General features: G+C 40.2%; 1 protein-coding gene across 4 annotated transcripts in view; it reads left to right on the forward strand.

Annotated features, from left to right (window-relative positions):
* LOC128698470 (NFX1-type zinc finger-containing protein 1-like) overlaps positions 1-24605 on the forward strand; it is a 412092-nt gene that overhangs the window by 43491 nt on the left and 343996 nt on the right. For all 4 annotated transcript variants that reach the window (XM_070103988.1, XM_070103990.1, XM_070103989.1 and 1 more), the window contains exons 2-3: positions 3995-6855; positions 15701-15784. In XM_070103988.1, the coding sequence (XP_069960089.1) occupies positions 4011-6855; positions 15701-15784 (2929 nt within the window). In that variant the 5' untranslated portion in view covers positions 3995-4010. The remainder of the gene's footprint in view (positions 1-3994; positions 6856-15700; positions 15785-24605) is intronic.

A 24605-nucleotide genomic window follows, 5' to 3' on the forward strand; every position in this document is an offset into this window, starting at 1 on the left:
CTTGATGCTTGTTGTTGATGCTTGTTGTTGCTGCTTGTTGCTTGTTGTTGCTGCTTGATGCTTGTTGTTGCTGCTTGTTGCCTTTTGTTGCTGCTTGTTGCTTGTTGTTGCTGCTTGATGCTTGTTGATGCTGCTTGATGCTTGTTGTTGCTGCTTGATGCTTGTTGTTGTTGCTGCTTGATGCTTGTTGTTGCTGCTTGATGCTTGTTGTTGTTGCTGCTTGATGCTTGTTGTTGTTGCTGTTTGATGCTTGTTGTTGCTGCTTGATGCTTGTTGTTGCTGCTTGATGCTTGTTGTTGCTGCTTGATGCTTGTTGTTGTTGCTGATTCATGCTTGTTGTTGCTGCTGCTTGATGCTTGTTGTTGTTGATGCTTGATGCTTGTTGTTGTTGCTGCTTGATGCTTGTTGTTGTTGATGTTTGATGCTTGTTGTTGTTGCTGCTTGATGTTGTTGTTGCTGCTGCTTGATGCTTGTTGTTGCTGCTGCTTGATGCTTGTTGTTGCTGCTGCTTGATGCTTGTTGTTGCTGCTGCTTGATGCTTGTTGTTGCTGCTGCTTGATGCTTGTTGTTGCTGCTGCTTGATGCTTGTTGGTGCTGCTTGATGCTTGTTCTTGCTGCTGCTTGATGCTTGTTGTTGTTGCTGCTTGATTCTTGTTGTTGCTGCTTGATTCTTGTTGTTGCTGCTTGATGCTTGTTGTTGCTGCTTGATGCTTGTTGTTGTTGCTGCTTGATGCTTGTTGTTGCTGCTTGATGCTTGTTGCTGCTGCTTGATGCTTGTTGTTGCTGCTGCTTGATGCTTGTTGTTGTTGCTGCTGCTTGATGCTTGTTGTTGTTGCTGCTTGATGCTTGTTGTTGTTGCTGCTTGATGCTTGTTGTTGCTGCTTGATGCTTGTTGTTGTTGCTGCTTGATGCTTGTTGTTGCTGCTTGATGCTTGTTGTTGCTGCTTGATGCTTGTTGTTGTTGCTGCTTGATGCATGTTGTTGTTGCTGCTTGATGCTTGTTGTTGTTGCTGCTTGATGCTTGTTGTTGCTGCTGCTTGATACTTGTTGTTGCTGCTTGATGCTTGTTGTTGCTGCTGCTTGATGCTTGTTGTTGCTGCTTGATGCTTGTTGTTGCTGCTTGATGTTTGTTGTTGTTGCTGTTTGATGCTTGTTGTTGCTGCTTGATGCTTGTTGTTGTTGCTGCTTAATGCTTGTTGTTGTTGCTGCTTGATGCTTGTTGTTGTTGCTGCTTGATGCTTGTTGTTGCTGCTGCTTGATGCTTGTTGTTGCTGCTGCTTGATGCTTGTTGTTGCTGCTTGATGCTTGTTGTTGTTGCTGCTTGATGTTGTTGCTGCTTGATGCTTGTTGTTGCTGCTTGATGCTTGTTGTTGCTGCTTGATGCTTGTTGTTGCTGCTTGATGCTTGTTGTTGCTGCTTGATGCTTGTTGTTGCTGCTTGATGCTTGTTGTTGTTGCTGCTTGATGCTTGTTGTTGTTGCTGCTTGATGCTTGTTGTTGTTGCTGCTTGATGCTTGTTGTTGTTGCTGCTTGATGCTTGTTGTTGTTGCTGCTTGATGCTTGTTGTTGTTGCTGCTTGATGCTTGTTGTTGCTGCTGCTTGATGCTTGTTGTTGCTGCTGCTTGATGCTTGTTGTTGTTGCTGCTTGATGCTTGTTGTTGCTGCTTGATGCTTGTTGCTGCTTGATGCTTGTTGTTCCTGCTTGATGCTTGTTGTTGCTGCTGCTTGATGCTTGTTGTTGCTGCTGCTTGATGCTTGTTGTTGCTGCTGCTTGATGCTTGTTGTTGCTGCTGCTTGATGCTTGTTGCTGCTGCTTGATGCTTGTTGTTGCTGCTGCTTGATGCTTGTTGTTGCTGCTGCTTGATGGTTGTTGTTGTTGATGCTTGATGCTTGTTGTTGTTGATGCTTGATGCTTGTTGTTGCTGCTGCTTGATGCTTGTTGCTACTGCTTGATGCTTGTTGCTGCTGCTTGATGCTTGTTGTTGTTGCTGCTGCTTGATGCTTGTTGTTGCTGCTGCTTGATGCTTGTTGTTGTTGCTGCTTGATGCTTGTTGTTGTTGCTGCTTGATGCTTGTTGTTGCTGCTTGATGCTTGTTGTTGCTGCTTGATGCTTGTTGATGTTGCTGCTTGATGCTTGTTGTTGCTGCTGCTTGATGCTTGTTGTTGCTGCTGCTTGATGCTTGTTGTTGCTGCTGCTTGATGCTTGTTGCTGCTGCTTGATGCTTGTTGTTGCTACTGCTTGATGCTTGTTGTTGCTGCTGCTTGATGCTTGTTGTTGCTGCTGCTTGATGCTTGTTGTTGCTGCTGCTTGATGCTTGTTGTTGTTGCTGCTTGATGCTTGTTGTTGCTGCTGCTTGATGCTTGTTGCTGCTGCTTAATGCTTGTTGTTGTTGCTGCTGCTTGATGCTTGTTGTTGTTGCTGCTGCTTGATGCTTGTTGTTGCTGCTTGATGCTTGTTGTTGCTGCTTGATGCTTGTTGTTGCTGCTGCTTGATGCTTGTTGCTGCTGCTTGATGCTTGTTGTTGCTGCTGCTTGATGCTTGTTGTTGTTGCTGCTTGATGCTTGTTGTTGTTGCTGCTTGATGCTTGTTGTTGTTGCTGCTTGATGCTTGTTGTTGCTGCTTGATGCTGTTTGATGCTTGTTTCTGCTGCTTGATGCTTGTTACTGCCGCTTGATGCTTGTTGCTGCTGCTTGATGCTTGTTGTTGCTGCTTGATGCTTGTTGTTGTTGCTTGTTGTTGCTGCTTGATGCTTGTTGCTGCTTGTTGCTGTTTGATGCTTGTTACTGCTGCTTGATGCTTGTTACTGCTGCTTGATGTTTGTTGCTGTTTGATGCTTGTTGTTGCTGCTTGATGCTTTTTACTGCTGCTTGATGCTTGTTGCTGTTTGATGCTTGTTGCTGTTTGATGCTTGTTGTTGCTGCTTGATGCTTGTTGTTGCTGCTTGATGCTTGTTGTTGCTGCTTGATGCTTGTTATTGCTGCTGCTTGTTGTTGCTGCTTGTTGTTGCTGCTTGATGCTGTTTGATGCTTGTTGCCGTTTGATGCTTGTTACTGCTGCTTGATGCTTGTTACTGCTGCTTGATGTTTGTTGCTGTTTGATGCTTGTTGTTGCTGCTTGATGCTTGTTACTGCTGCTTGATGCTTGTTGCTGTTTGATGCTTGTTGCTGTTTGATGCTTGTTGTTGCTGCTTGATGCTTGTTGTTGCTGCTTGATGCTTGTTGTTGCTGCTTCTTGATGTTTGTTGTTGCTGCTTGATGCTTGTTGTTGCTGCTGCTTGATGCTTGTTGTTGCTGCTGCTTGATGCTTGTTGCTGCTGTTTGATGCTTGTTGTTGCTGCTGATGCTTGTTGTTGCTGATGCTTGATGCTTGTTGCTGCTGCTGCTTGATGCTTGTTGTTGCTGCTGCTTGATGCTTGTTGTTGCTGCTAATGCTTGTTGTTGCTGCTGCTTGATGCTTGTTGCTGCTGCTGCTTGATGCTTGTTGCTGCTGCTTGATGTTTGCTTGTACCACTGTTTCAGCCTTCATTGCTCAGTTTTTGTAAATTGTTTCTTGTAATTTATTTATGCAACTGGGATATCTTTTTATGGTACAGAAGCCCTCCCTCATCCGTGGGGTACAGTGCAAGACCTTGTTTGGATACCTAAAACTGAGGATAATAGTCAACCCTATATACAAGACATTTTTCATTTACATTCATGCCCTGTAATAAAGTTTAATTGATAAATTGTGCACATGAATCAAGAATTAGCACTTTTTCTCTGATGGGAAGCACTTCACAGCTTCTCTTAGGCTTCGAAGAACTGCCAGCATCACTACTTTTGAGCTTTGGGGTGCTATTATTAAGCAAAATTAAGGGTTATTTTCAGGCCACAGTAAACCATGGATAACTGAAACTGCAGAAACAGAATCATTAGATATGGGGGTTCTACTGTATATGCTGTTTCGTTAAACTTTTATCCACTTTAAGAAGTATCTGACTTTTTTTTTTTTTCAGGTATGGTGATAAAACCATGGATTCATCAAAACGAGGACCTCCTAAGAATGGCTTTCCCAACCGAGGAAGAGCCAAAAGACTGGGAGGGCATGTAAACAACCTCAGAGAATTTCCTAGTAATGCCAAGCATCCCCAAAGCAAAGGCAGATTTGTGTCCCAAGTAAATGGCAGAGGGAAGTCACCTTCAGGTATAAGAAACCAGGTGTGTGGAAGAGGTGCACTCAGAAAAAGATTTCTTCCAAGCCTCTGTTTGCCAACTGATGCAAGCCTGGAGAAAAATAAAGAAAATAAACTTTTACCATCCGATTTAATCTCCTTTTTAAAGCTGCAGTCAGATGAAGTTGTTGTACAGCTGTTGCAGCATTACTCACTGGTGGAAGACCTCGTCCAAAGCAACACTAATGATGTAATGTTCACTCTGATGAGTGTTTTGGCACATGCAGTTAATGCTCAGTTTTTGAAGGAAAAGCTTTATGAACTTCTTAATAAGATTTTTCAAATAAGATTTGTCAACAAGCTTTGTGCATTTACTATAACTATAAAGAAATTATATCCAGAGAGAGCAGAACAGTTTTTTGACAATTTAGTGCTTGTGCTTGAGGTGTATTGTCATGCTATGATTTATTCAGCAACAGAGAAGTTTCCAAGTTTGATTGATGCTTGTATCAGTGTGATAATAGCATTAAAGCCAGGATCTAATTGTTTAGAAAGATATGAAAATCTTCAGTGTATGGTCTCAGAAGCTCTACTCACTTTTAAAAATGTGAAATGTGAAAAGCCCAATTTGTCAAATGTAGACAAGCATATTTCACTGACAGATTTTTGCCTAATGTCAGTATATCCAACAAATGAAGATTTGGGTGGTTATTATTATCCCTTCTTGCAGAGAAATATTACAAAAGGAAAATATGAAAGTAATGCACACTACCTGGATGTCCAGTTCAAATTATTAAGGGAGGACTTTATGAGACCGCTTCGCGACGGTGTCACTGCGTGTAAGATTGATTCACAATCAAGGAACATGGATGTATATGTATATAGAAATGCAAAAATACTGAAGCCAGAAATATTGAAAAGAGAGTTAATTCACTATGTTCAACTCGAACTCCCCAGAATGTTTAATGTTGCTACTTCCAAGCGTTTTATGTTTGGGAATTTACTATGCTTTAGTTGTAACAACTTTGAATCAGTGATCATAGCCACAGTTTTTGATGTTAATCCTGATAAACTGACACAAGGGATACTTGCTGTAAAATTTGAATCCAATGTAAATCTTGATTATTCACAAGAATATATTGTACTTGAGTCTAGAGCTTTTTTTGTTGCTTACAAACATGTCCTCACTGCACTTAAAAACATGTCTGGAAAAGAATTGCCATTTGCACCTTACATTGTGTATGTTCAATCTGATGTTAACCATCCACAGTATCTAACAGATGAAGACAAGTATGACTTAAGAGTGTTAAGAGATAATGAGTTGATGAACACTTCTGATACCATGCTGAGAAAAACTAATTTGAACATAGAAATTCAAAGATTTCCAAAGTTGTACAGAGGCAGGTCAAGTTTATTTGCTAAGGAATCATATGTGATGCCACCTGATTACAAGTGGTCTCACCTTCAAGCAATAGAAGTTATGCAAGACTTAGAGTTATGGCCCAGTGAATCAGAACTTGGCATGGATAACTCACAGCGCAAGGCACTGAGAAATGCTCTCACCCGTGAGCTAGTTATAATTCAAGGTCCTCCAGGTACTGGGAAAACTTTTATTGGCCTCAAAATAGCTCAGATACTTCTTCATAATCATTTGTATCCTCCAGGACCAATACTGGTAGTTTGTTTCACTAACCATGCACTGGATCAGTTCCTAGAAGGTGTATTGTCATTCACACGTAACATTGTCAGGGTAGGATCAAGAAGTAATAATGAAAAAATTCAAGAGTTTCAAATAAACAAACTTGCTAGATTTCGAAAATACCAAAGAAATATTCCTTTTTTACAAAAACTTAACAACTTGCAGTTTGAAGTGGATGAACTTGAATATATGATACGCTCTTTGAAGGTATCCATTAAAGAATGCATTGAGCGTAAGGGGATCTTGAAGTTGCAAGAATTAATAGCATATGGAATTATTCCACATCATCTACAGATTCAGTTGCAATACTATTGCCATGGACTTAGCGGATGGCTTTTGACTGAACAGGATTATTCTTTTATATACCAAGATTATGAAGAGAATGAGAAATCCATTGAGTCTGATGAAGAGTTTTTTGATGCTGTCACAGAAGTTTCTGAACATGCTTCTGAGGAAAAAGAAATATTTAAGGATGTTCAAGAACTATATAATTTTGAAGAGCAATCCAGAAAAATTGAAACCTACAATGATATTCATGAAGGTCAAATTCAAGGTCAGAGTTTCCTCAGCTATGAGTTAACCAAACTAGAACTTTCTAATAAAATTAAAGTCCTTGAAAAGGTAATAGCAGATAATCCAGAAGATATTTTTTCTGTTGTAAATTATTACATTATGAAAAATAATTTACTTAAACTGCAAAGAGGATTAGCTGTGGAAAATGTACCTAAAGAAATAGCTGCCATAGGGAATATGAACGTGAATCTGTATGAACTTGACTCTCTCACACGCTGGCAGCTCTACAGACTGTGGCTCAACATTCTAGTACAAATACTGAAAGGCAGACTGTCACAGGCAGAAAATGAATTTAAACTGAAATCTCAAGTGCTGAAAAAAGTCATGGACCAAGAGTATTTACATGTTATGAAGGAATCCTCTGTAGTGGGCATGACCACCACTGGAGCAGCACAGTACCACAATGTTATGCAACAACTTGCACCACCTGTCGGTAAGTTAATTATGTTCACTCTTTACATACAAATAAGAATGAATTAAATTATTATGCAAGGAGTGTAGGTAACCAAACTATTATTCTTAAAATAACAAGTCTTTGACTATAATGATCTAGCCATGTTTATGAACTATCAGCAGCCACAGCAGCTGCAGCAGCCGCAGCAGCCGCCGCAGCCACTGCTGCTTCTTTCTCTTTTCCTTTTTCTTCTTTGGTTGGAAGAGATAAGTGTATAGGGGTTCCACAGCACACTGGGAATGGGAGGCATTCAGGTCTGATCCAGGGAAGGGGAGAACAGATTTAGTTCCATATATCAAGAGCTTCTCACCAGCATCAAGAAGTCTTTGAAAGAATAAATTTACATAAGGATCTTTACAATGCACAGGTTTTGTGGGTATATGTAATGTATTACAATGCAAATCTTAAAAATTACTACAAGATAATATAGTAAATGGTTTAAAAAGTATGCAAAATGAGATTATGCAGAACAGTGATATAAGCACTGAATTTTTGTATAAATAACCAACAATGATAAACTGTAATAGTATTACAAGATTGCAGGTTAACCCTTTCAGGGTCCACAGGCCTTCTCAGAGACTTGTTCTCAGGGTCCCCCAAATATAAAAAAAAAAAAAATTATTTTTTTCTAATGGAAAGATAGAGAATCTTTTCCCGATCATTATGACACAAAGTATGAAATTTGATGGAAAACTTAGGGAATTATGCTATCGTGAAGTTAGCAGTCTCGACGATGTTTACATATCGGCGATTTTGCCCACTTTGAACCCTATTTTCGGCCACTTCCAGTGTACTAGTTGACAAAAATCATAACTATTCCGCTAGAACTCCATTTTTTCTATCGAATGAGTACAAGAAACCACCAATTTACCGATTTAAACTATCCAATACAGTGGTCAGAATTTAGCAATTTTGCCAATTTCACACAAATTTCAAAAGATGCCATTTTCCAAATAGGGTCCAGAATAAACATGAAAGACATTACTGTTACTAAAATAACATTTCCTCTGTTCATTAGTCATGTCCCCAGGCCCCTCTTACATTTCTTTTGCTTTCCACTTTGAATTTTTATTCTCACAAAAACAAAAAAAAGATTTTCTGTTATGTAGAAATGGTATAAATATTATCGGTGCACGTGTGAAAGAATATTAGACTCGCCAGCTGACATGTATTGGACACTTAGCATGATTTGTTTACTTTTGAACTTTGGTTAAAATTGAACATTTCTGCTACTTTGAGCTCAAATTCAAGGTACTTTTCATTGTAAAACCAGTCAAAATCATCTCAATTTCTGTAATATGTCTTCCAACAATAAATACCATACGAAAATAGTGCAAAGTTGCTGTTTTAATCCAAAAACACGGTCAAAGTTTTTTTTTCTCATTACGCACTGTGTGCTGCAGGATATTTTTTATACTGTGCACACTGACCACATAGACCTATTCTTTCATATGTAGGCCTACCAGCTTTCTCTTACTAGATTTGAGGGCGCTAGAATTAATGCGTACTAGTACATCATGGACACTGGCATGTAAGCCGTACTAGTAAGGCCGATACCCTGAAAGGGTTAACATTGCACTGAATTGTGGCTATGTATCCATGTTTGAGAAACATTATGGTGTCATCATTATTAGGTACCTCATTAAGGGTAAATAAGTGTAGCCATGTATTTTACGTACACTTTTATGAGACTGCAACAATGTGAGGTCAGCAAAGGAGTATGTTTCTAAACCTGAGTCCTGTAAGCAGTGACACTAGGTTACAATTGGTTTAGTGTAGCACGTTCAGTCAGGGTACTTTCCAAAGGTGTGTCTTTATATAAAAGAGGAATTTCAAATTGTAAATAAATACTAGGGAAGTCACCTTAAACCTACCCCAGTTTACCTAGCAGGTAATAAGCACCTGGTGCTAACATTGTAGTGGATAACATCATGTAGTGGGGTAGTATAACTGACGGCAACATGGAGTCCTGCTTCTTTCAGAAATGTTGCAGATACTTTTTTTTTTTTGTAGGTAGTAGGTTGGTAGACAGCAACCACCCAGGGAAGTACTACCGTCCTGCTAGATGATTGTGAAACAGAAACCTGTAGCTGTTTTGCATGATGGTAGGATTGCTGGTTTCTTTTTCTGTCTCATAAACACGCTAGATAACAGGGATATATTGCTACTCCTACTTACACTTTGGTCACACTTCACAGACACGCACATGCATATATATATATACATACATCTAGGTTTTTCTCCTTTTTCTAAATAGCTCTTGTTCTTCTTTATTTCTTCTATTGTCCATGGGGAAGTGGAAAAGAATCTTTCCTCCGTAAGCCATGCGTGTCGTATGAGGCGACTAAAATGCCGGGAGCAATGGGCTAGTAACCCCTTCTCCTGTAGACATTTACTAAAAAAGAGAAGAAGAAAAACTTTATAAAACTGGGATGCTTAAATGTGCGTGGATGTAGTGCGGATGACAAGAAACAAATGATTGCTGATGTTATGAATGAAAAGAAGTTGGATGTCCTGGCCCTAAGCGAAACAAAGCTGAAGGGGGTAGGGGAGTTTCGGTGGGGGGAAATAAATGGGATTAAATCTGGAGTATCTGAGAGAGTTAGAGCAAAGGAAGGGGTAGCAGTAATGTTGAATGATCAGTTATGGAAGGAGAAAAGAGAATATGAATGTGTAAATTCAAGAATTATGTGGATTAAAGTAAAGGTTGGATGCGAGAAGTGGGTCATAATAAGCGTGTATGCACCTGGAAAAGAGAGGAATGCAGAGGAGAGAGAGAGATTTTGGGAGATAAGTGAATGTATAGGAGCCTTTGAACCAAGTGAGAGAGTAATTGTGGTAGGGGATCTGAATGCTGAAGTAGGAGAAACTTTTAGAGAGGGTGTGGTAGGTAAGTTTGGGGTGCCAGGTGTAAATGATAATGGGAGCCCTTTGATTGAACTTTGTATAGAAAGGGGTTTAGTTATAGGTAATACATATTTTAAGAAAAAGAGGATAAATAAGTATACAAGATATGATGTAGGGCGAAATGACAGTAGTTTGTTGGATTATGTATTGGTAGATTAAAGACTGTTGAGTAGACTTCAGGATGTACATGTTTATAGAGGGACCACAGATATATCAGATCACTTTCTAGTTGTAGCTACACTGAGAGTAAAAGGTAGATGGGATACAAGGAGAATAGAAGCATCAGGTAAGAGAGGGCGGAATGTTTATAAACTTAAAGAGGAGGCAGTTAGGGTAAGATATAAACAACTATTGGAGGATAGATGGGCTAATGAGAGCATAGGCAATGGGGTTGAAGAGGTATGGGGTAGGTTGAAAAATGTAGTGTTAGAGTGTTCAGCAGAAGTTTGTGGTTACAGGAAAGTGGGTGCGGGAGGGAAGAGGTGCGATTGGTGGAATGATGATAAGAGAGTAGTAAGGGAGAAAAGTTAGCATATGAGAAGTTTTTACAAAGTAGAAGTGATGAAAGGAAGAGTATATGGAGAAAAAGAGAAAGGTTAAGAGAGTGGTGAAGCATTGTAAAAAGAGAGCAAATGAGAAAGTGGGTGAGATGTCAACAAATTTTGTTGAAAATAAGAAAAAGTTTTGGAGTGAGATTAACAAGAAAGCCTAGAGAACAAATGGATCTGTCAGTTAAAAATAGGAGAGGAGAGTTATTAAATGGAGAGTTAGAGGTATTGGGAAGATGGAGGGAATATTTTGAGGAATTGTTAAATGTTGATGAAGATAGGGAAGCTGTGATTTCGTGTATAGGGCAAGGAGGAACAACATCTTGTAGGAGTGAGGAAGAGCCAGTTGTGAGTGTGGGGGAAGTTCATGAGGCAGTAGGTAAAATGAAAGGGGGTATGGCAGCTGGGATTGATGGGATAAAGATAGAAATGTTAAAAGCAGGTGGGGATATAGTTTTGGAGTGGTTGGTGCAATTATTTAATAAATGTATGGAAGAGGGTAAGGTACCTAGGGATTGGCAGAGAGCATGCATAGTTCCTTTGTATAAAGGCAAAGGGGATAAAAGAGAGTGCAAAAATTATAGGGGGATAAGTCTGTTGAGTATACCTGGCAAAGTGTATGGTAGAGTTATTATTGAAAGAATTAAGAGTAAGACGGAGAATAGGATAGCAGATGAACAAGGAGGCTTTAGGAAAGGTAGGGGGTGTGTGGACCAGGTGTTTACAGTGAAACACATAAGTGAACAGTATTTAGATAAGGCTAAAGAGGTCTTTGTGGCATTTATGGATTTGGAAAAGGCGTATGACAGGGTGGGTAGGGGGGTAATGTGGCAGATGTTGCAGGTGTATGGTGTAGGAGGTAGGTTACTGAAAGCAGTGAAGAGTTTTTACGAGGATAGTGAGGCTCAAGTTAGAGTATGTAGGAAAGAGGGAAATTATTTCCCAGTAAAAGTAGGCCTTAGACAAGGATGTGTGATGTCACCGTGGTTGTTTAATATATTTATGGATGGGGTTGTAAGAGAAGTAAATGCGAGGGTCTTGGCAAGAGGCGTGGAGTTAAAAGATAAAGAATCACACATAAAGTGGGAGTTGTCACAGTTGCTCTTTGCTGACACTGCTCTTGGGAGATTCTGAAGAGAAGTTGCAGAGATTGGTGGATGAATTTGGTAGGGTGTGCAAAAGAAGAAAATTGAAAGTGAATACAGGAAAGAGTAAGGTTATGAGGATAACAAAAAGATTAGGTGATGAAAGATTGGGTATCAGATTGGAGGGAGAGAGTATGGAGGAGGTGAATGTATTCAGATATTTGGGAGTGGACGTGTCAGCGGATGGGTCTATGAAAGATGAGGTGAATCGTAGAATTGATGAGGGGAAAAGGGTGAGTGGTGCACTTAGGAGTCTGTGGAGACAAAGAACTTTGTCCTTGGAGGCAAAGAGGGGAATGTATGAGAGTATGGTTTTACCAATGCTCTTATATGGGTGTGAACCATGGGTGATGAATGTTGCAGCGAGGAGAAGGCTGGAGGCAGTGGAGATGTCATGTCTGAGAGCAATGTGTGGTGTGAATATAATGCAGAGAATTCGTAGTTTGGAAGTTAGGAGGCGGTGCGGGATTACCAAAACTTTTGTCCAGAGGGCTGAGGAAGGGTTGTTGAGGTGGTTCGGACATGTGGAGAGAATGGAGCGAAACAGAATAACTTCAAGAGTGTATCAGTCTGTAGTGGAAGGAAGGCGGGGTAGGGGTCGGCCTAGGAAAGGTTGGAGGGAGGGGGTAAAGGAGGTTTTGTGTGCGAGGGGCTTGGACTTCCAGCAGGCATGCGTGAGCGTGTTTGATAGGAGTGAATGGAGACAAATGGTTTTTAATACTTGACGTGCTGTTGGAGTGTGAGCAAAGTAACATTTATGAAGGGGTTCAGGGAAACCGGCAGGCCGGACTTGAGTCCTGGAGATTGGAAGTACAGTGCCTGCACTCTGAAGGAGGGGTGTTAATGTTGCAGTTTAAAAACTGTAGTGTAAAGCACCCTTCTGGCAAGACAGTGATGGAGTGAATGATGGTGAAAGTTTTTCTTTTTCGGGCCACCCTGCCTTGGTGGGAATCGGCCAGTGTGATAATAATAATAATACTTTTTTTTCCCTTTCTTTTTTTTAATTTACATAATTTTTATGTTCTGATAATTAAAGTTTATAGTAGATCTTGGGATTTCATAGCCAATTGTTGTTACACAATTATTATGTATGGAAATACAGTGGACCCTCGGTTTTCGTGTTTAATCCGTTCCATAGAGATTGGGAAAGATGGAAATCGGTGAAAACTGAAACAATTTTTTCCTCATAAGAAATAATGTAAATCCAATTAATCCATTCCAGACACCCAGAAGTATTAACAAAAAAATAAATTTTTACCTTAAAGATAGATTTACATGCGCAAAAGAATGAACATTCAACATGATACTTACCTTTATTGAAGGCTGTTGTTGGTGAAAGGAAGACAGAGAGGAGGGAGAGGGAAGACAGATTATTGTTTGGAAGGGGAATCCCACTCCATAAGGACTTTAGGTTCCAAGTCCTTTTCCGGGGTCACTTCCCGTCTTTGTTTTTTAATGCCACTAGGACCAGCTTGAGTTACCGGACCTCTGTCGCACAAAATATCTGTCCAGATATGTCTGTTTCTGGCATCTCTTTAAGATTTGCCTAATATGGGACATGGCATTGTCATTGTAAAAGTTGCCAGCACAGATTGCAACAGCTTTCTCAGGGTGATGTTCCTCCACAAATGAGTGCACCCTTAACCACTTTGCACAAATCTCCTTAATCTCTGAAGAAGGCACTTTTTTCCATCTCTCTTCGTCTTCCTCTGAAGCAATTTCCTGAGCTGTGGTCTGTTGCTGTTACAGATGAAGCTCTTGCAGCTCATTAGTGGTTAGCTCTTGATTGTGGTCCTCCAACTCTTCCACAACCTGGCCACTCACATCTAATGCCATGGAATTCCCCAGTGCCACAATACTTTCCACAACAGGCAGAGGGTTGACAGGGTCAGCCCTAAGCCCTTCAAAATCCCTCTCTTGGACACAATCTGGCCACAATTTTCTCCAAGCAGGGTTCATTGTCCTGGAAGTCACTCCCTGCCAAACCTTGTCTATAAAGTTATGCAATGGAAGATATTGAAACGACCTCTCCAGAACTCTCTTAGGGTCAATTCAGAGTCCGAGGTTATGTCAAAGCCCCTTTGAAACATTGCTTTGGTGTACAGTTTTTTGAAGTTTACAATGATCTGCTGGTCCATGAGCTGGATGAGAGGAGTGGTGTTAGGAGGCAAGAACTTCACTGTTGCAAAACTGAATTCCTTAGACAACTGGTCTTCCAAGTCTGGAGGATGAGCAGGAGCATTGTCCATTAACAGGAGGCACTGGAGTGGCAATTTATTATCCAGGAGGTATTTCTTCACACTGGGGCCAAACACTTCATTGAACCATTCCAAGAAAATTTTACTCGTGACCCATGCCCTACTGTTAGCCTTCCTCATCACACAGTTTACACTAGAAGCCACTGTTTTTCCTTGAGCACTCCGGGATTTTCAGAGTGATACACCAGTAAAGGCTTCACTTTGAAAGCCCCACTAGCATTACCACACAACAAGAGAGTTAGCCTGTCTTTCATAGGTTTGTGTCCTGGGAGTGCCTTTTCCTCCTGCGTGACATAGGTCTTCTTTGGCATTTTCTTCCAAAATAGGCCTGTTTCGTCACAACTGAACACATGTTGGAGTTGGAATTTTTCAGCCTCTACATCATCTTTGAATTCTCGCACGAATTTTTCAGATGCATGTTTGTCTGAACTGGCACCCTCACCATGCCTTACAACACTGTGTATGCCACTTCGCTTTTTGAAATTTTCGAACCAGCCTTTTGCTGGCCTTAAATTCACCAACATCAGCACTTGTTCCAGGGAGTTTCTTTATGAGATCGTCATGCAATTGCCTTTCCTTTTCACAAGTAATGGACTGCACAACACTATCTCCCACTAACTGTTTTTCTTTGGTCCACACCAACAACAGTTTCTCCACATCTTCATTTGCTTGGGATCTCTGTTTTGTTAGTGCATTCACCCCTTTCGCAACATCAGCTTCCATGATTTCTTTTCTCTTCACTCCATTGGAGCTGATGGTTGATGGTGCCTTCCTGTACATCCTGCCGAGTTTGGCAATGCAAATGCCACTATCATATTTTTGAAAGATTTCTTTCTTCATTTCTACTGTGTTCCTCACTTTCTTTACTAAAGGACTGGCACTAGGAGCTTTCTTTAGGGCCATGGTGGCTTATTTAGCAGTCACACATGTGCCAAAAGCAGTGGATTATTACAGAATGTTTTGCATGACCTTGCAGGATATGTTCACTCACCAAGAAACAATGCGACACTGCCACAGAATGCGTGTGGGAGGGTCCATTGTGTGCTTGCTGGGCACTGGATAGGGTCCATACCATCAATGAAAATGGAGAAAATCGACGAAAAAGGACCCAATATTTTGACGAAAAAATCAGTGAAAACAGAAATCGGCGATAACGGAGATGGACGAAAAGGGAGGGTCCATTGTAGTAATAAAATAGTCACAAACACTCATTTACACACTGACAGCCTGACACCCCTGACAACTTCACACCCCTGACAACTTCACACCCCTGACAACTTCACACCCCTGACATCTGCACACCCCTGACAGCCTCACGTCCCTGACAGCCTCAGGTCCCTGACAGCCTCACGTCCCTGACAGCCCCTCCCCCTGACAACCCCTCACGTCCCTGACAGCCTCACATCCCTGACAGCCTCACATCCCTGACAGCCCCTCCCCCTGACAACCCCTCATGTCCCTGACAGCCTCACATCCCTGACAGCCTCACGTCCCTGACAGCCTCATGTCCCTGACAGCCTCATGTCCCTGACAGCCTCATATCCCTGACAGCTTCATGTCCCTGACAGCCTCACGTCCCTGACAACCTCGCACCCCTGACAACCTCACTGGTATGGAGGAGAAAAAGGGCAGTAATGTTTGGGTAGAATATAGGTGCATCTGGCATGAAATGGAAGACACAAAATATTTTCACACCAAATGCCATGCAAATTAAAAAAGCAGGTTGCATTGTCTTCCACACTGTTGCATTGTCTTCCACAGTGTAGCATTGTCTTCCACACTGTTGCATTGTCTTCCACAGTGTAGCATTGTCTTCCACACTGTTGCATTGTCTTCCACAGTGTAGCATTGTCTTCCACACTGTTGGATTGTCTTCCACAGTGTAGCATTGTCTTCCACACTGTAGTATTAATGTGAACAATACATGAACAAAGACTCATTATAAGAGGTATTTTTAACATTTCAGTAATTATTGAAGAAGCTGCTGAAGTGCTGGAGGCTCATGTTATTACATCGCTCTCGGTTAACTGCAAACATTTAATTATGATTGGTAAGTACTTTATACATTTTACTGTGTTTCAGAATATGATTGAGATGTGATGCTCTGTTTTGGCTTCACTGATCACTAGATATTTATGGATTTATGGCTGCATCAACAGGCTCTCTCAGAGACTTGTTCTCAGGGTCGGCCAAATTTCAAAAAAAAAAAAAAAAAAAAAAAAAAAAAAATTCTTATGAAAAGATGGAGAATCTTTTCCCGATCATAATGACACCAAAAGTATGAAATTTTATGGGAAACTTACGGAAATATGCTCTCGCGAAGTTAGCTGTCTCGACGATGTTTATGCATCGGCGATTTTCCCCACTTTGAGTCCAATTTTCGGCCAATTCCAGCATACTAGTCGACAAAAATCATAACTATTTCGCTAGAACTCCATTTTTTCTTTCGAATGAGTACAAGAAACCACCCATTTACCGATTTCAGCTATCCAATACAGTGGTCAGAATTTAGCAATTTTGCCAATTTCACAAAAATTTCAAAAGATGCCAATTTCCGAATAGGGTCCAGAATAAACAAGAAAGAAATTCCTGGCAATAAGATGACATTTCCTCTGTTCATTAGTCATGTCCCAATGCCCCTCTTACATTCTTTTGCTTTCCACTTTGAATTTTTATTCTCACAAAAAAATAGAAGATTTACTGTTATGCAGACTACTGCATTAGTGTAGAAATGGTATAAATATTATCGGTGCACTTGTGAAAGAATATTAGGCTCACCAGTTGATGTGTATTGGACGCATAGCATGATTTATTTACTTTTGAACTTTGGTAAAAACCGAACATTTCTGCTACTTTGAGCGCAATTTCAAGGTAATTTTCTTTGCAAAACCAGTCAAAATCATCTCAATTTCTGTAATATGTCCTCCATTCTATAAAATGAAACCAGGAAAACTAGAATACAACAATAAATACCATACAAAAATACAGTGCAAAGTCGCTGTTTTAATCCAAAAACACTGTCAAAGTTTTCTTTTTCACATTACGCACTGTGTGCTGCAGGATTTTTTTTTATACCATGTACACTGACCACGTAGACCCATTCTTTCATATGTAGGCTTTCCAGCTTTCTCTCACTAGCTTTGAGGGCGCTAGAATTTAGGCGTACTAGTAGGTCAAAAGCCCTGGTGCGTAAGCCTACTAGTACAGCCGAAACCCTGAAAGGGTTAAAATACAAGTTACAGTATATCAAGGGCTTAGGTATATTTTCTTTGTTCGTAGTTTTATGATAGTGCACTGAATGTTATTAAGTGTGTTAGATTAAAAATATTCATTGTAATTTTTATTTAAGCATTGTTTTAAGTTTACTGGTTATGAAGCAAGCACAATATCAGCTCTGTGTCATTAAAGATTCTTTATTTCAGCATGATACAACTTTTGTTCAGAGGTGAATGACAGGTGTGCATGCAGGAAGCCTCTTAGTATCAAGAGCATTTCAGGCAAACTTAAGCCAATGATAAGACTAATAAGACAATAATTAATTGATAGCTTATATATATGGCCAAAAGTGGTTTTAACAATAATCACTTTTATTATTATTTATTATTATTATTATTATTATTATTATTATTATTATTATTATTATTATTATTATTACAATGGAACCTCCACTCACGAGTTTAATCCATTCCATGACCTTGCTTGCATCTGGATTTGCTCATTTGCAGAGTCAATTTTCCTCATTTAAATTAATTAAATGAAATGCAATTAATCCATTACAGTGGCATTCCAGTCACAATAAAATACTTCAATAATTTTCCTACTATCATCTCCATGGCTTATTTATCTATCATAATTCATCTAATATGACATAATAAACAATATTAATAACATAAACATGATATATACACTAGAATGAATAAAATACATGTCATTAAGTATGTGGCTAGTAGTGGCAACAGCAGCCATTGTTGCTGGGGTTTATAGGGCCACCACAGTGGCCATTCCTGCTCCTGACTACATGTGCAGAGAACCTAGGATAGCCCAAAAAAGTCAGAGTGACTTACAATTGCTTACACTCTTAATGCTACACTTCTAACCCTTTCAGGGTTTCGGCCGTACTAGTACGGCTTAAGCACCAGGGTTTTTGACGTACTAGTATGCCTAAATTCTAGCGCCCTCAAATCTAATGAGAGAAAGCTGGTAGACCTACATATGAAAGAATGGGTCTATGTGGTCAGTGTACATGGTATAAAAAAAATCCTGCAGCACACAGTGCGTAATGAGAAAAAACAAATTTGACCGTGTTTTGGATTAAAACAGCGGTTTTGCGCTGTATTTTTGTATGGTATTTATTGTTATATTCTAGTTTTCCTGGTCTCATTTTATAGAATGGAAGACATATTACAGAAATTGAGATGATTTTGACCAGTTTTACAATGAAAAGTACCTTGAAATTGAGCTCAAAGTAGCAGAAATGTTTTATTTTTACCAAAGTTCAAAACATAAGAACATAAGAAAGGAGGAACACTGCAGCAGGCCTGTTGGCCCATGCTAGGCAGGTCCTTTACAATTCATCCCACTAACAAACATTTGACCTACCCAATTTCCAATGCTACCCAAGAAATAAGCTCTGATGTGCAAGTCCCACTCAAATCCAACCCTTCCCACTCATGTATTTATCCAACCTAAATTTGAAACTACCCAAAGTCCTAGCCTCAATAACCCAACTAGGTAGACTGTTCCACTCATCTACTACCCTATTTCCAAACCAATACTTTCCTATGTCCTTTCTAAATCTAAACTTATCTAATTTAAATCCATTACTGCGGGTTCTCTCTTGGAGAGATATCCTCAAGACCTTGTTAATATCCCCTTTATTAATACCTATCTTCCACTTATACACTTCGATCAGGTCTCCCCTCATTCTTCGTCTAACAAGTGAATGTAACTTAAGAGTCTTCAATCTTTCTTCATAAGGAAGATTTCTAATGCTATGTATTAATTTAGTCATCCTACGCTGAATGTTTTCTAACGAATTTATGTCCATTCTGTAATATGGAGACCAGAATTGAGCTGCATAATCTAGGAGAGGCCTTATTAATGATGCATAAAGCTGCAGTATGACCTCTGGACTTCTGTTGCTTACACTTCTTGATATAAATCCCAGTAATCTATTTGCCTTATTACGTACGCTTAGGCATTGCTGTCTTGGCTTAAGGTTGCTGCTTACCATAACCCCCAAGTCCTTTTCGCAATCTGTATGGTTAAGTTCTACATTATTTAACTTATAAGTGCTAGGGTTATGGACACTCCCGAGCTTCAGAACCTTGCATTTATCTACATTGAACTGCATCTGCCACTTTTCTGACCAAGAGTAGAGTTTGTCTAAATCCTCCTGAAGTTCCCTAACATCTACGTTTGAATCAATTATCCTACCTATCTTCGTGTCATCGGCGAATTTGCTCATGCTATGCGTCCAATACACGTCAACTGGTGAGTCTAATATTCTTTCACAAGTGCACCGATAATATTTATACCATTTCTACACTAATGCAGTAGTCTGCATAACAGTAAATCTTCTATTTTTTTGTGAGAATAAAAATTCAAAGTGGAAAGCAAAAGAATGTAAGAGGGGCGTAGGGAAGTGACTAATGAACAGAGGAAATGTTATTTTAGTGCCAGGAATGTCTTTCTTGTTTATTCTGGACCCTATTCGGAAATTGGCATCTTTTGAAATTTTTGTGAAATTGGCAAAATTGCTAAATTCTGATCACTGTATTGGATAGTTGAAATCGGTAAATGGGTGGTTTCTTGTACTCATTCGATAGAAAAAATGGAGTTCTAATGAAATAGTTATGATTTTTGTCGACTAGTACACTGGAATTGGCCGAAAATAGGGCTCAAAGTGGGCAAAATCGCCGATGCGTAAACATCGTCGAGACTGCTAACTTTGCAAGAGCATAAGTCCGTAAGTTTTCCAACAAATTTCATACTTTTGGTGTCATTATGATCAGGAAAAGATTCTCTATCTTTTCATAAGGAAAAATAATTTTTTTTTTTTTTTGAAATTTGGCCGACCCTAAGAACAAGTCTCTGAGAGGGCCTGTCGACCCTGAAAGGGTTAATGCTACACTTTTAATGCTACACTCTTAATGCTACACTCTTAATGCTACACTCTTAATGCTACACTCTTAATGCTACACTTTGTCACTGACTCCTCCTGCTTTAGTATTGTACATATCGTAGAAGTGGTACGCTGGTACTGTCCTTAACCCTCCATTTAGTTTATCTATGATTTCCTGCTCTAATTCCACGGAAATCCATTTTTTCTTCTCAGCACTGTCCTTTGCACTTGCTTTTTTTGGACACATGGTTAGAAACAAGAAATTTTGCAAAATAACTGTACGAAACTTAAGGAAAACACGAGAATTCCCTCCACTGCGAGTGGAGTGGACTGAGCGTTGTTTTGATACATACTGCCATCTTGTGGTGGTGTTCAGAAACTCGCTTATAGCACAGGGTACAACAAGGTTGCTACCAGGGTACAACAAGGTTGCTACCAGGGTACAACAAGGTTGCTACCAGGGTACAACAAGGTTGCTACCAGGGTACAACAAGGTTGCTACCAGGGTACAACAAGGTTGCTACCAGGGTACAACAAGGTTGCTACCAGGGTACAACAAGGTTGCTACCAGGGTACAACAAGGTTGCTACCAGGGTACAACAAGGTTGCTACCAGGGTACAACAAGGTTGCTACCAGGGTACAACAAGGTTGCTACCAGGGTACAACAAGGTTGCTACCAGGGTACAACAAGGTTGCTACCAGGGTATAACAAAGTTGCTACCAGGGTACAACAAAGTTGCTACCAGGGTACAACAAAGTTGCTACCAGGGTACAACAAGGTTGCTACCAGGGTACAACAAAGTTTCTACCAGGGCACTACAAAGTTTCTACCAGGGTATAAGGTTGCTACCAGGGTACAATAAAGTTCCTTCCATTGCACAACAAGGTTGCTACCAGGGTACAATAAGGTTGCTACCAGGGTATGACAAGGTTGCTACCAGGGTACAATAAGGTTGATACCAGGATACAACAAGGTTGCTACCAGGGTACAACAAGGTTGCTACCAGGGTACAACAAGGTTGCTACCAGGGCACAACAAGGTTGCTACCAGGGTACAACAAGGTTGCTACCAGGGTACAACAAGTTTGCTACCAGGGCACAACAAGGTTGCTACCAGGGTACAACAAGGTTGCTACCAGGGTACAACAAGGTTGCTACCAGGGTACAACAAGGTTGCTACCAGGGCACAACAAGGTTGCTACCAGGGCACAACAAGGTTGCTACCAGGGCACAACAAGGTTGCTACCAGGGCACAACAAGGTTGCTACCAGGGCACAACAAGGTTGCTACCAGGGCACAACAAGGTTGCTACCAGGGTACAACAAGGTTGCTACCAGGGTACAACAAGGTTGCTACCAGGGTACAACAAGGTTGCTACCAGGGTACAACAAGGTTGCTACCAGGGCACAACAAGGTTGCTACCAGGGCACAACAAGGTTGCTACCAGGGTACAACAAGGTTGCTACCAGGGCACAACAAGGTTGCTACCAGGGCACAACAAGGTTGCTACCAGGGCACAACAAGGTTGCTACCAGGGTACAACAAGGTTGCTACCAGGGTACAACAAGGTTGCTACCAGGGTACAACAAGGTTGCTACCAGGGTACAACAAGGTTGCTACCAGGGTACAACAAGGTTGCTACCAGGGTACAACAAGGTTGCTACCAGGGTACAACAAGGTTGCTACCAGGGTACAACAAGGTTGCTACCAGGGTACAACAAGGTTGCTACCAGGGTACAACAAGGTTGCTACCAGGGCACAACAAGGTTGCTACCAGGGCACAACAAGGTTGCTACCAGGGCACAACAAGGTTGCTACCAGGGCACAACAAGGTTGCTACCAGGGCACAACAAGGTTGCTACCAGGGTACAACAAGGTTGCTACCAGGGTACAACAAGGCTGTTTTCAAGGTACAAGGTCTGCCAGTCTGCTTTCAATTTTTTGGTGTACATCAAGAAGCATCTTTCCATCATGCATTGCCGAAGTTTCATTAAGATAGTCCAATAAACAACTGAGATCCAATTTCCTAGACAAGAGCAAGAGCCCCTCACCAATGTCAAGGAACCTTCCTTGAGGCCCACTCACATCTGGAAATTTTGCTTGCATATGGAAGCAAAAAATCGACTGAGCGACTGCTCGTATTTGGAAACACTGCACATGTATGTGCTCGTAAGTGGAGGTTCCACTATTTTAACACCGGCTGTTTCCCACCAAGGTAGTGTGGCCTGAAAAAGAAACTTTCACTATCATTCACTCCATCACTGTCTTGCCAGTCAACCAAATTCTTAGCTATTTCGCTAGTATTACTTCTATTTTATTGGTTGAGCATAAGAAAACACCCAGTCAACCGTTTCAACTACCCAATAAAGTGATTGGAAATTGGTAATTTGGTCAATTTAACAAAAAGTTCAAAATGTTCCAATTTCAAAATAGGGTCCAGAATAAACAATGCAGGCATTCCTGGTGCTAAACTAACATTTCCTTTGTTCGTTAATTATGTTTTCAGGCTTTACAAATGAATTCCATTTTGATTTTTTATTCACATAATTAATTTTTATTCACACCAAAACATGGAAGATACACTGTTATGCAATGTTGTAATAACTGTATCTTGAGTTTCAAACAGCTCCCAACTCAAACAATTATATAAGTGTATTTTTGTAAGTGCTTTTTGTAAGTGTATTTTTGGGGGTCTGAAATGGACTAATCTAATTTACATTATTCCTTATGGGAACAAATTCGTTTGGTAACGACACTCGAACAGCCTTCTGAAATGAATTATGGCTGAAACTCGAGGTATCACCCTATAACATCACCACATTTATGAAGGTATATTAGACCCACCAGCTGATGTGTATTAGACTCATGACGACATTTGTTTGCTCTTGAACATCGACAAAAATTGAACACTTCCAATACTTTGAGCTCAGTTTCAAAACATTTTCAATACTAAAATCAATCAAAATCATCTCTATTTCTGTAATAAATATTCCATTCTATCAAATGAGACCAAGAAATAATGAATGTAACTATTAAAAATATACCAAAAAAACACTGCAAAATCACTGTTTTAATCCAAAATTACAGTTGCATTTTTTTCTCATTATGTACTGTGTGCTGCAGGATTTGTTTTATGTGGTGCACACTTACCATATAGATGTGTACACACATATCTAGGCCCAAATTTACCACTCATAGGTTATCCAAGTGAGCTGAGTTCATGGCGTAGATCTACGGTTTGAACAATGGCTTCAAAGCCATAGATCTATGGCATGGACCCTGAAAGGGTTGAGTGATTTTTAGAAGTCCAAAAAAGATTTGTTTCCAACAGTGCACTTAAGTTCTGATTTTATTTCTGAACAAAAATAAATTAATATTTTTAATCATTTCGCAGTCACTAAAGCAAGTGGTATCGTGACTACGTACTTTTCAGAGGTGATATACAGTAGACCATTTTTTGACACGGCAGTTACGTTCCTGAAAACGCTGTGGTAGTTAAAACTGTGTTAGACAAAATGGAGAACTTATGGGAAAAATAGGGTTACATTCCTGGGTGCCCCCAGAAAGCCAAACAACTTTCTTTAGACCAACAGATCTTATAAAAATAAAAGTGAATATGTAATTGTAGTTCCTTGTCTTGATGTATTATGTTGTTTTTACTGCTTAAGACCACAAATGCAACATAAATAATAGTATTTCTTGCTTTAAATTGTGGGTGCTGGTGTTTGTGGATGATTGTGGAGAGTGGAGAATTATGCTGTGGCCCTACTGGTCTGAGGTGGATGGTAGAGGTTTTGGTACTGAAGTCAGTGGTTGTACTGGAGTGTGCATAAATTCTGTAATGGATTTCTGTTCTGTTTTACCCTGCAGTACATTATACAACTGATGGTAAGGCATCAGCTGCTGTAGACACCGTTTCAGGGTCCTCTTCAGTGAAAAAGTCTAACTTTAAGTAAGTCAGTAAGTCAGTAAGTCAGTCAGTAAATCAGTCACATCAGTAAATCAGTCAGTCAATTATCACACAAACTCATATTTACCTCATTCTTTTTATGTGCACAAATTTACGTTTCATTCTGGCCATAGGCTATCTCTTGTCTGATACAATGGAACCTTGGTTTTTGTGATTAATTCATTCCAGAAAGTCTGATGAAAACCGAATTGTTTGAAAACTGAAGCAATATTTCCCATAAGAAATACAGTAGACCCTCAGCTAACGATGGCATCAGCTAATGTTAAATCCAGCTAACGATACATTTTAACGCAAAAGTTTTGCCTCGGCTAACGCTAAAAAACTCGCCCAACGCGATTCGTTTGAGACGTGCCCACGTGTGGCCTGAGCGTGCCTCAGTTGTTCCGTGGGTGCCAGTGTTTACAAGCCAGCCAGTGCGGTCGCATCCACGCATACAATCAGAATATTTCATATTATCACAGCGTTTTTAGTGATTGTACCTGCAAAATAAGTCACCATGGGCTCCAAGAAAGCTTCTAGTGCCAACCCTGTGATAAAAAAGGTGAGAATTAGTATGGAAATTAAGAAAGATTTTGAAGGGTTTGGGGTTAACCCTGAGATGCCTATGTCAGTTGTGGAATCCATTGTGCCTACATTAAAGATTAAGGATACAGTGGACCCCCGCATACCGATTTTAATCCGTGCAAGAGGGGTCATTGTTATGCGAAATAATCGGTATGCGAATGAATTTTCCCCATAAGAAATAATGGAAATCAAATTAATCCGTGCAAGACACC

The sequence above is a fragment of the Cherax quadricarinatus genome, chromosome 88, assembly GCF_038502225.1.
Source record: "Cherax quadricarinatus isolate ZL_2023a chromosome 88, ASM3850222v1, whole genome shotgun sequence".
NCBI lineage: Eukaryota > Metazoa > Arthropoda > Malacostraca > Decapoda > Parastacidae > Cherax > Cherax quadricarinatus.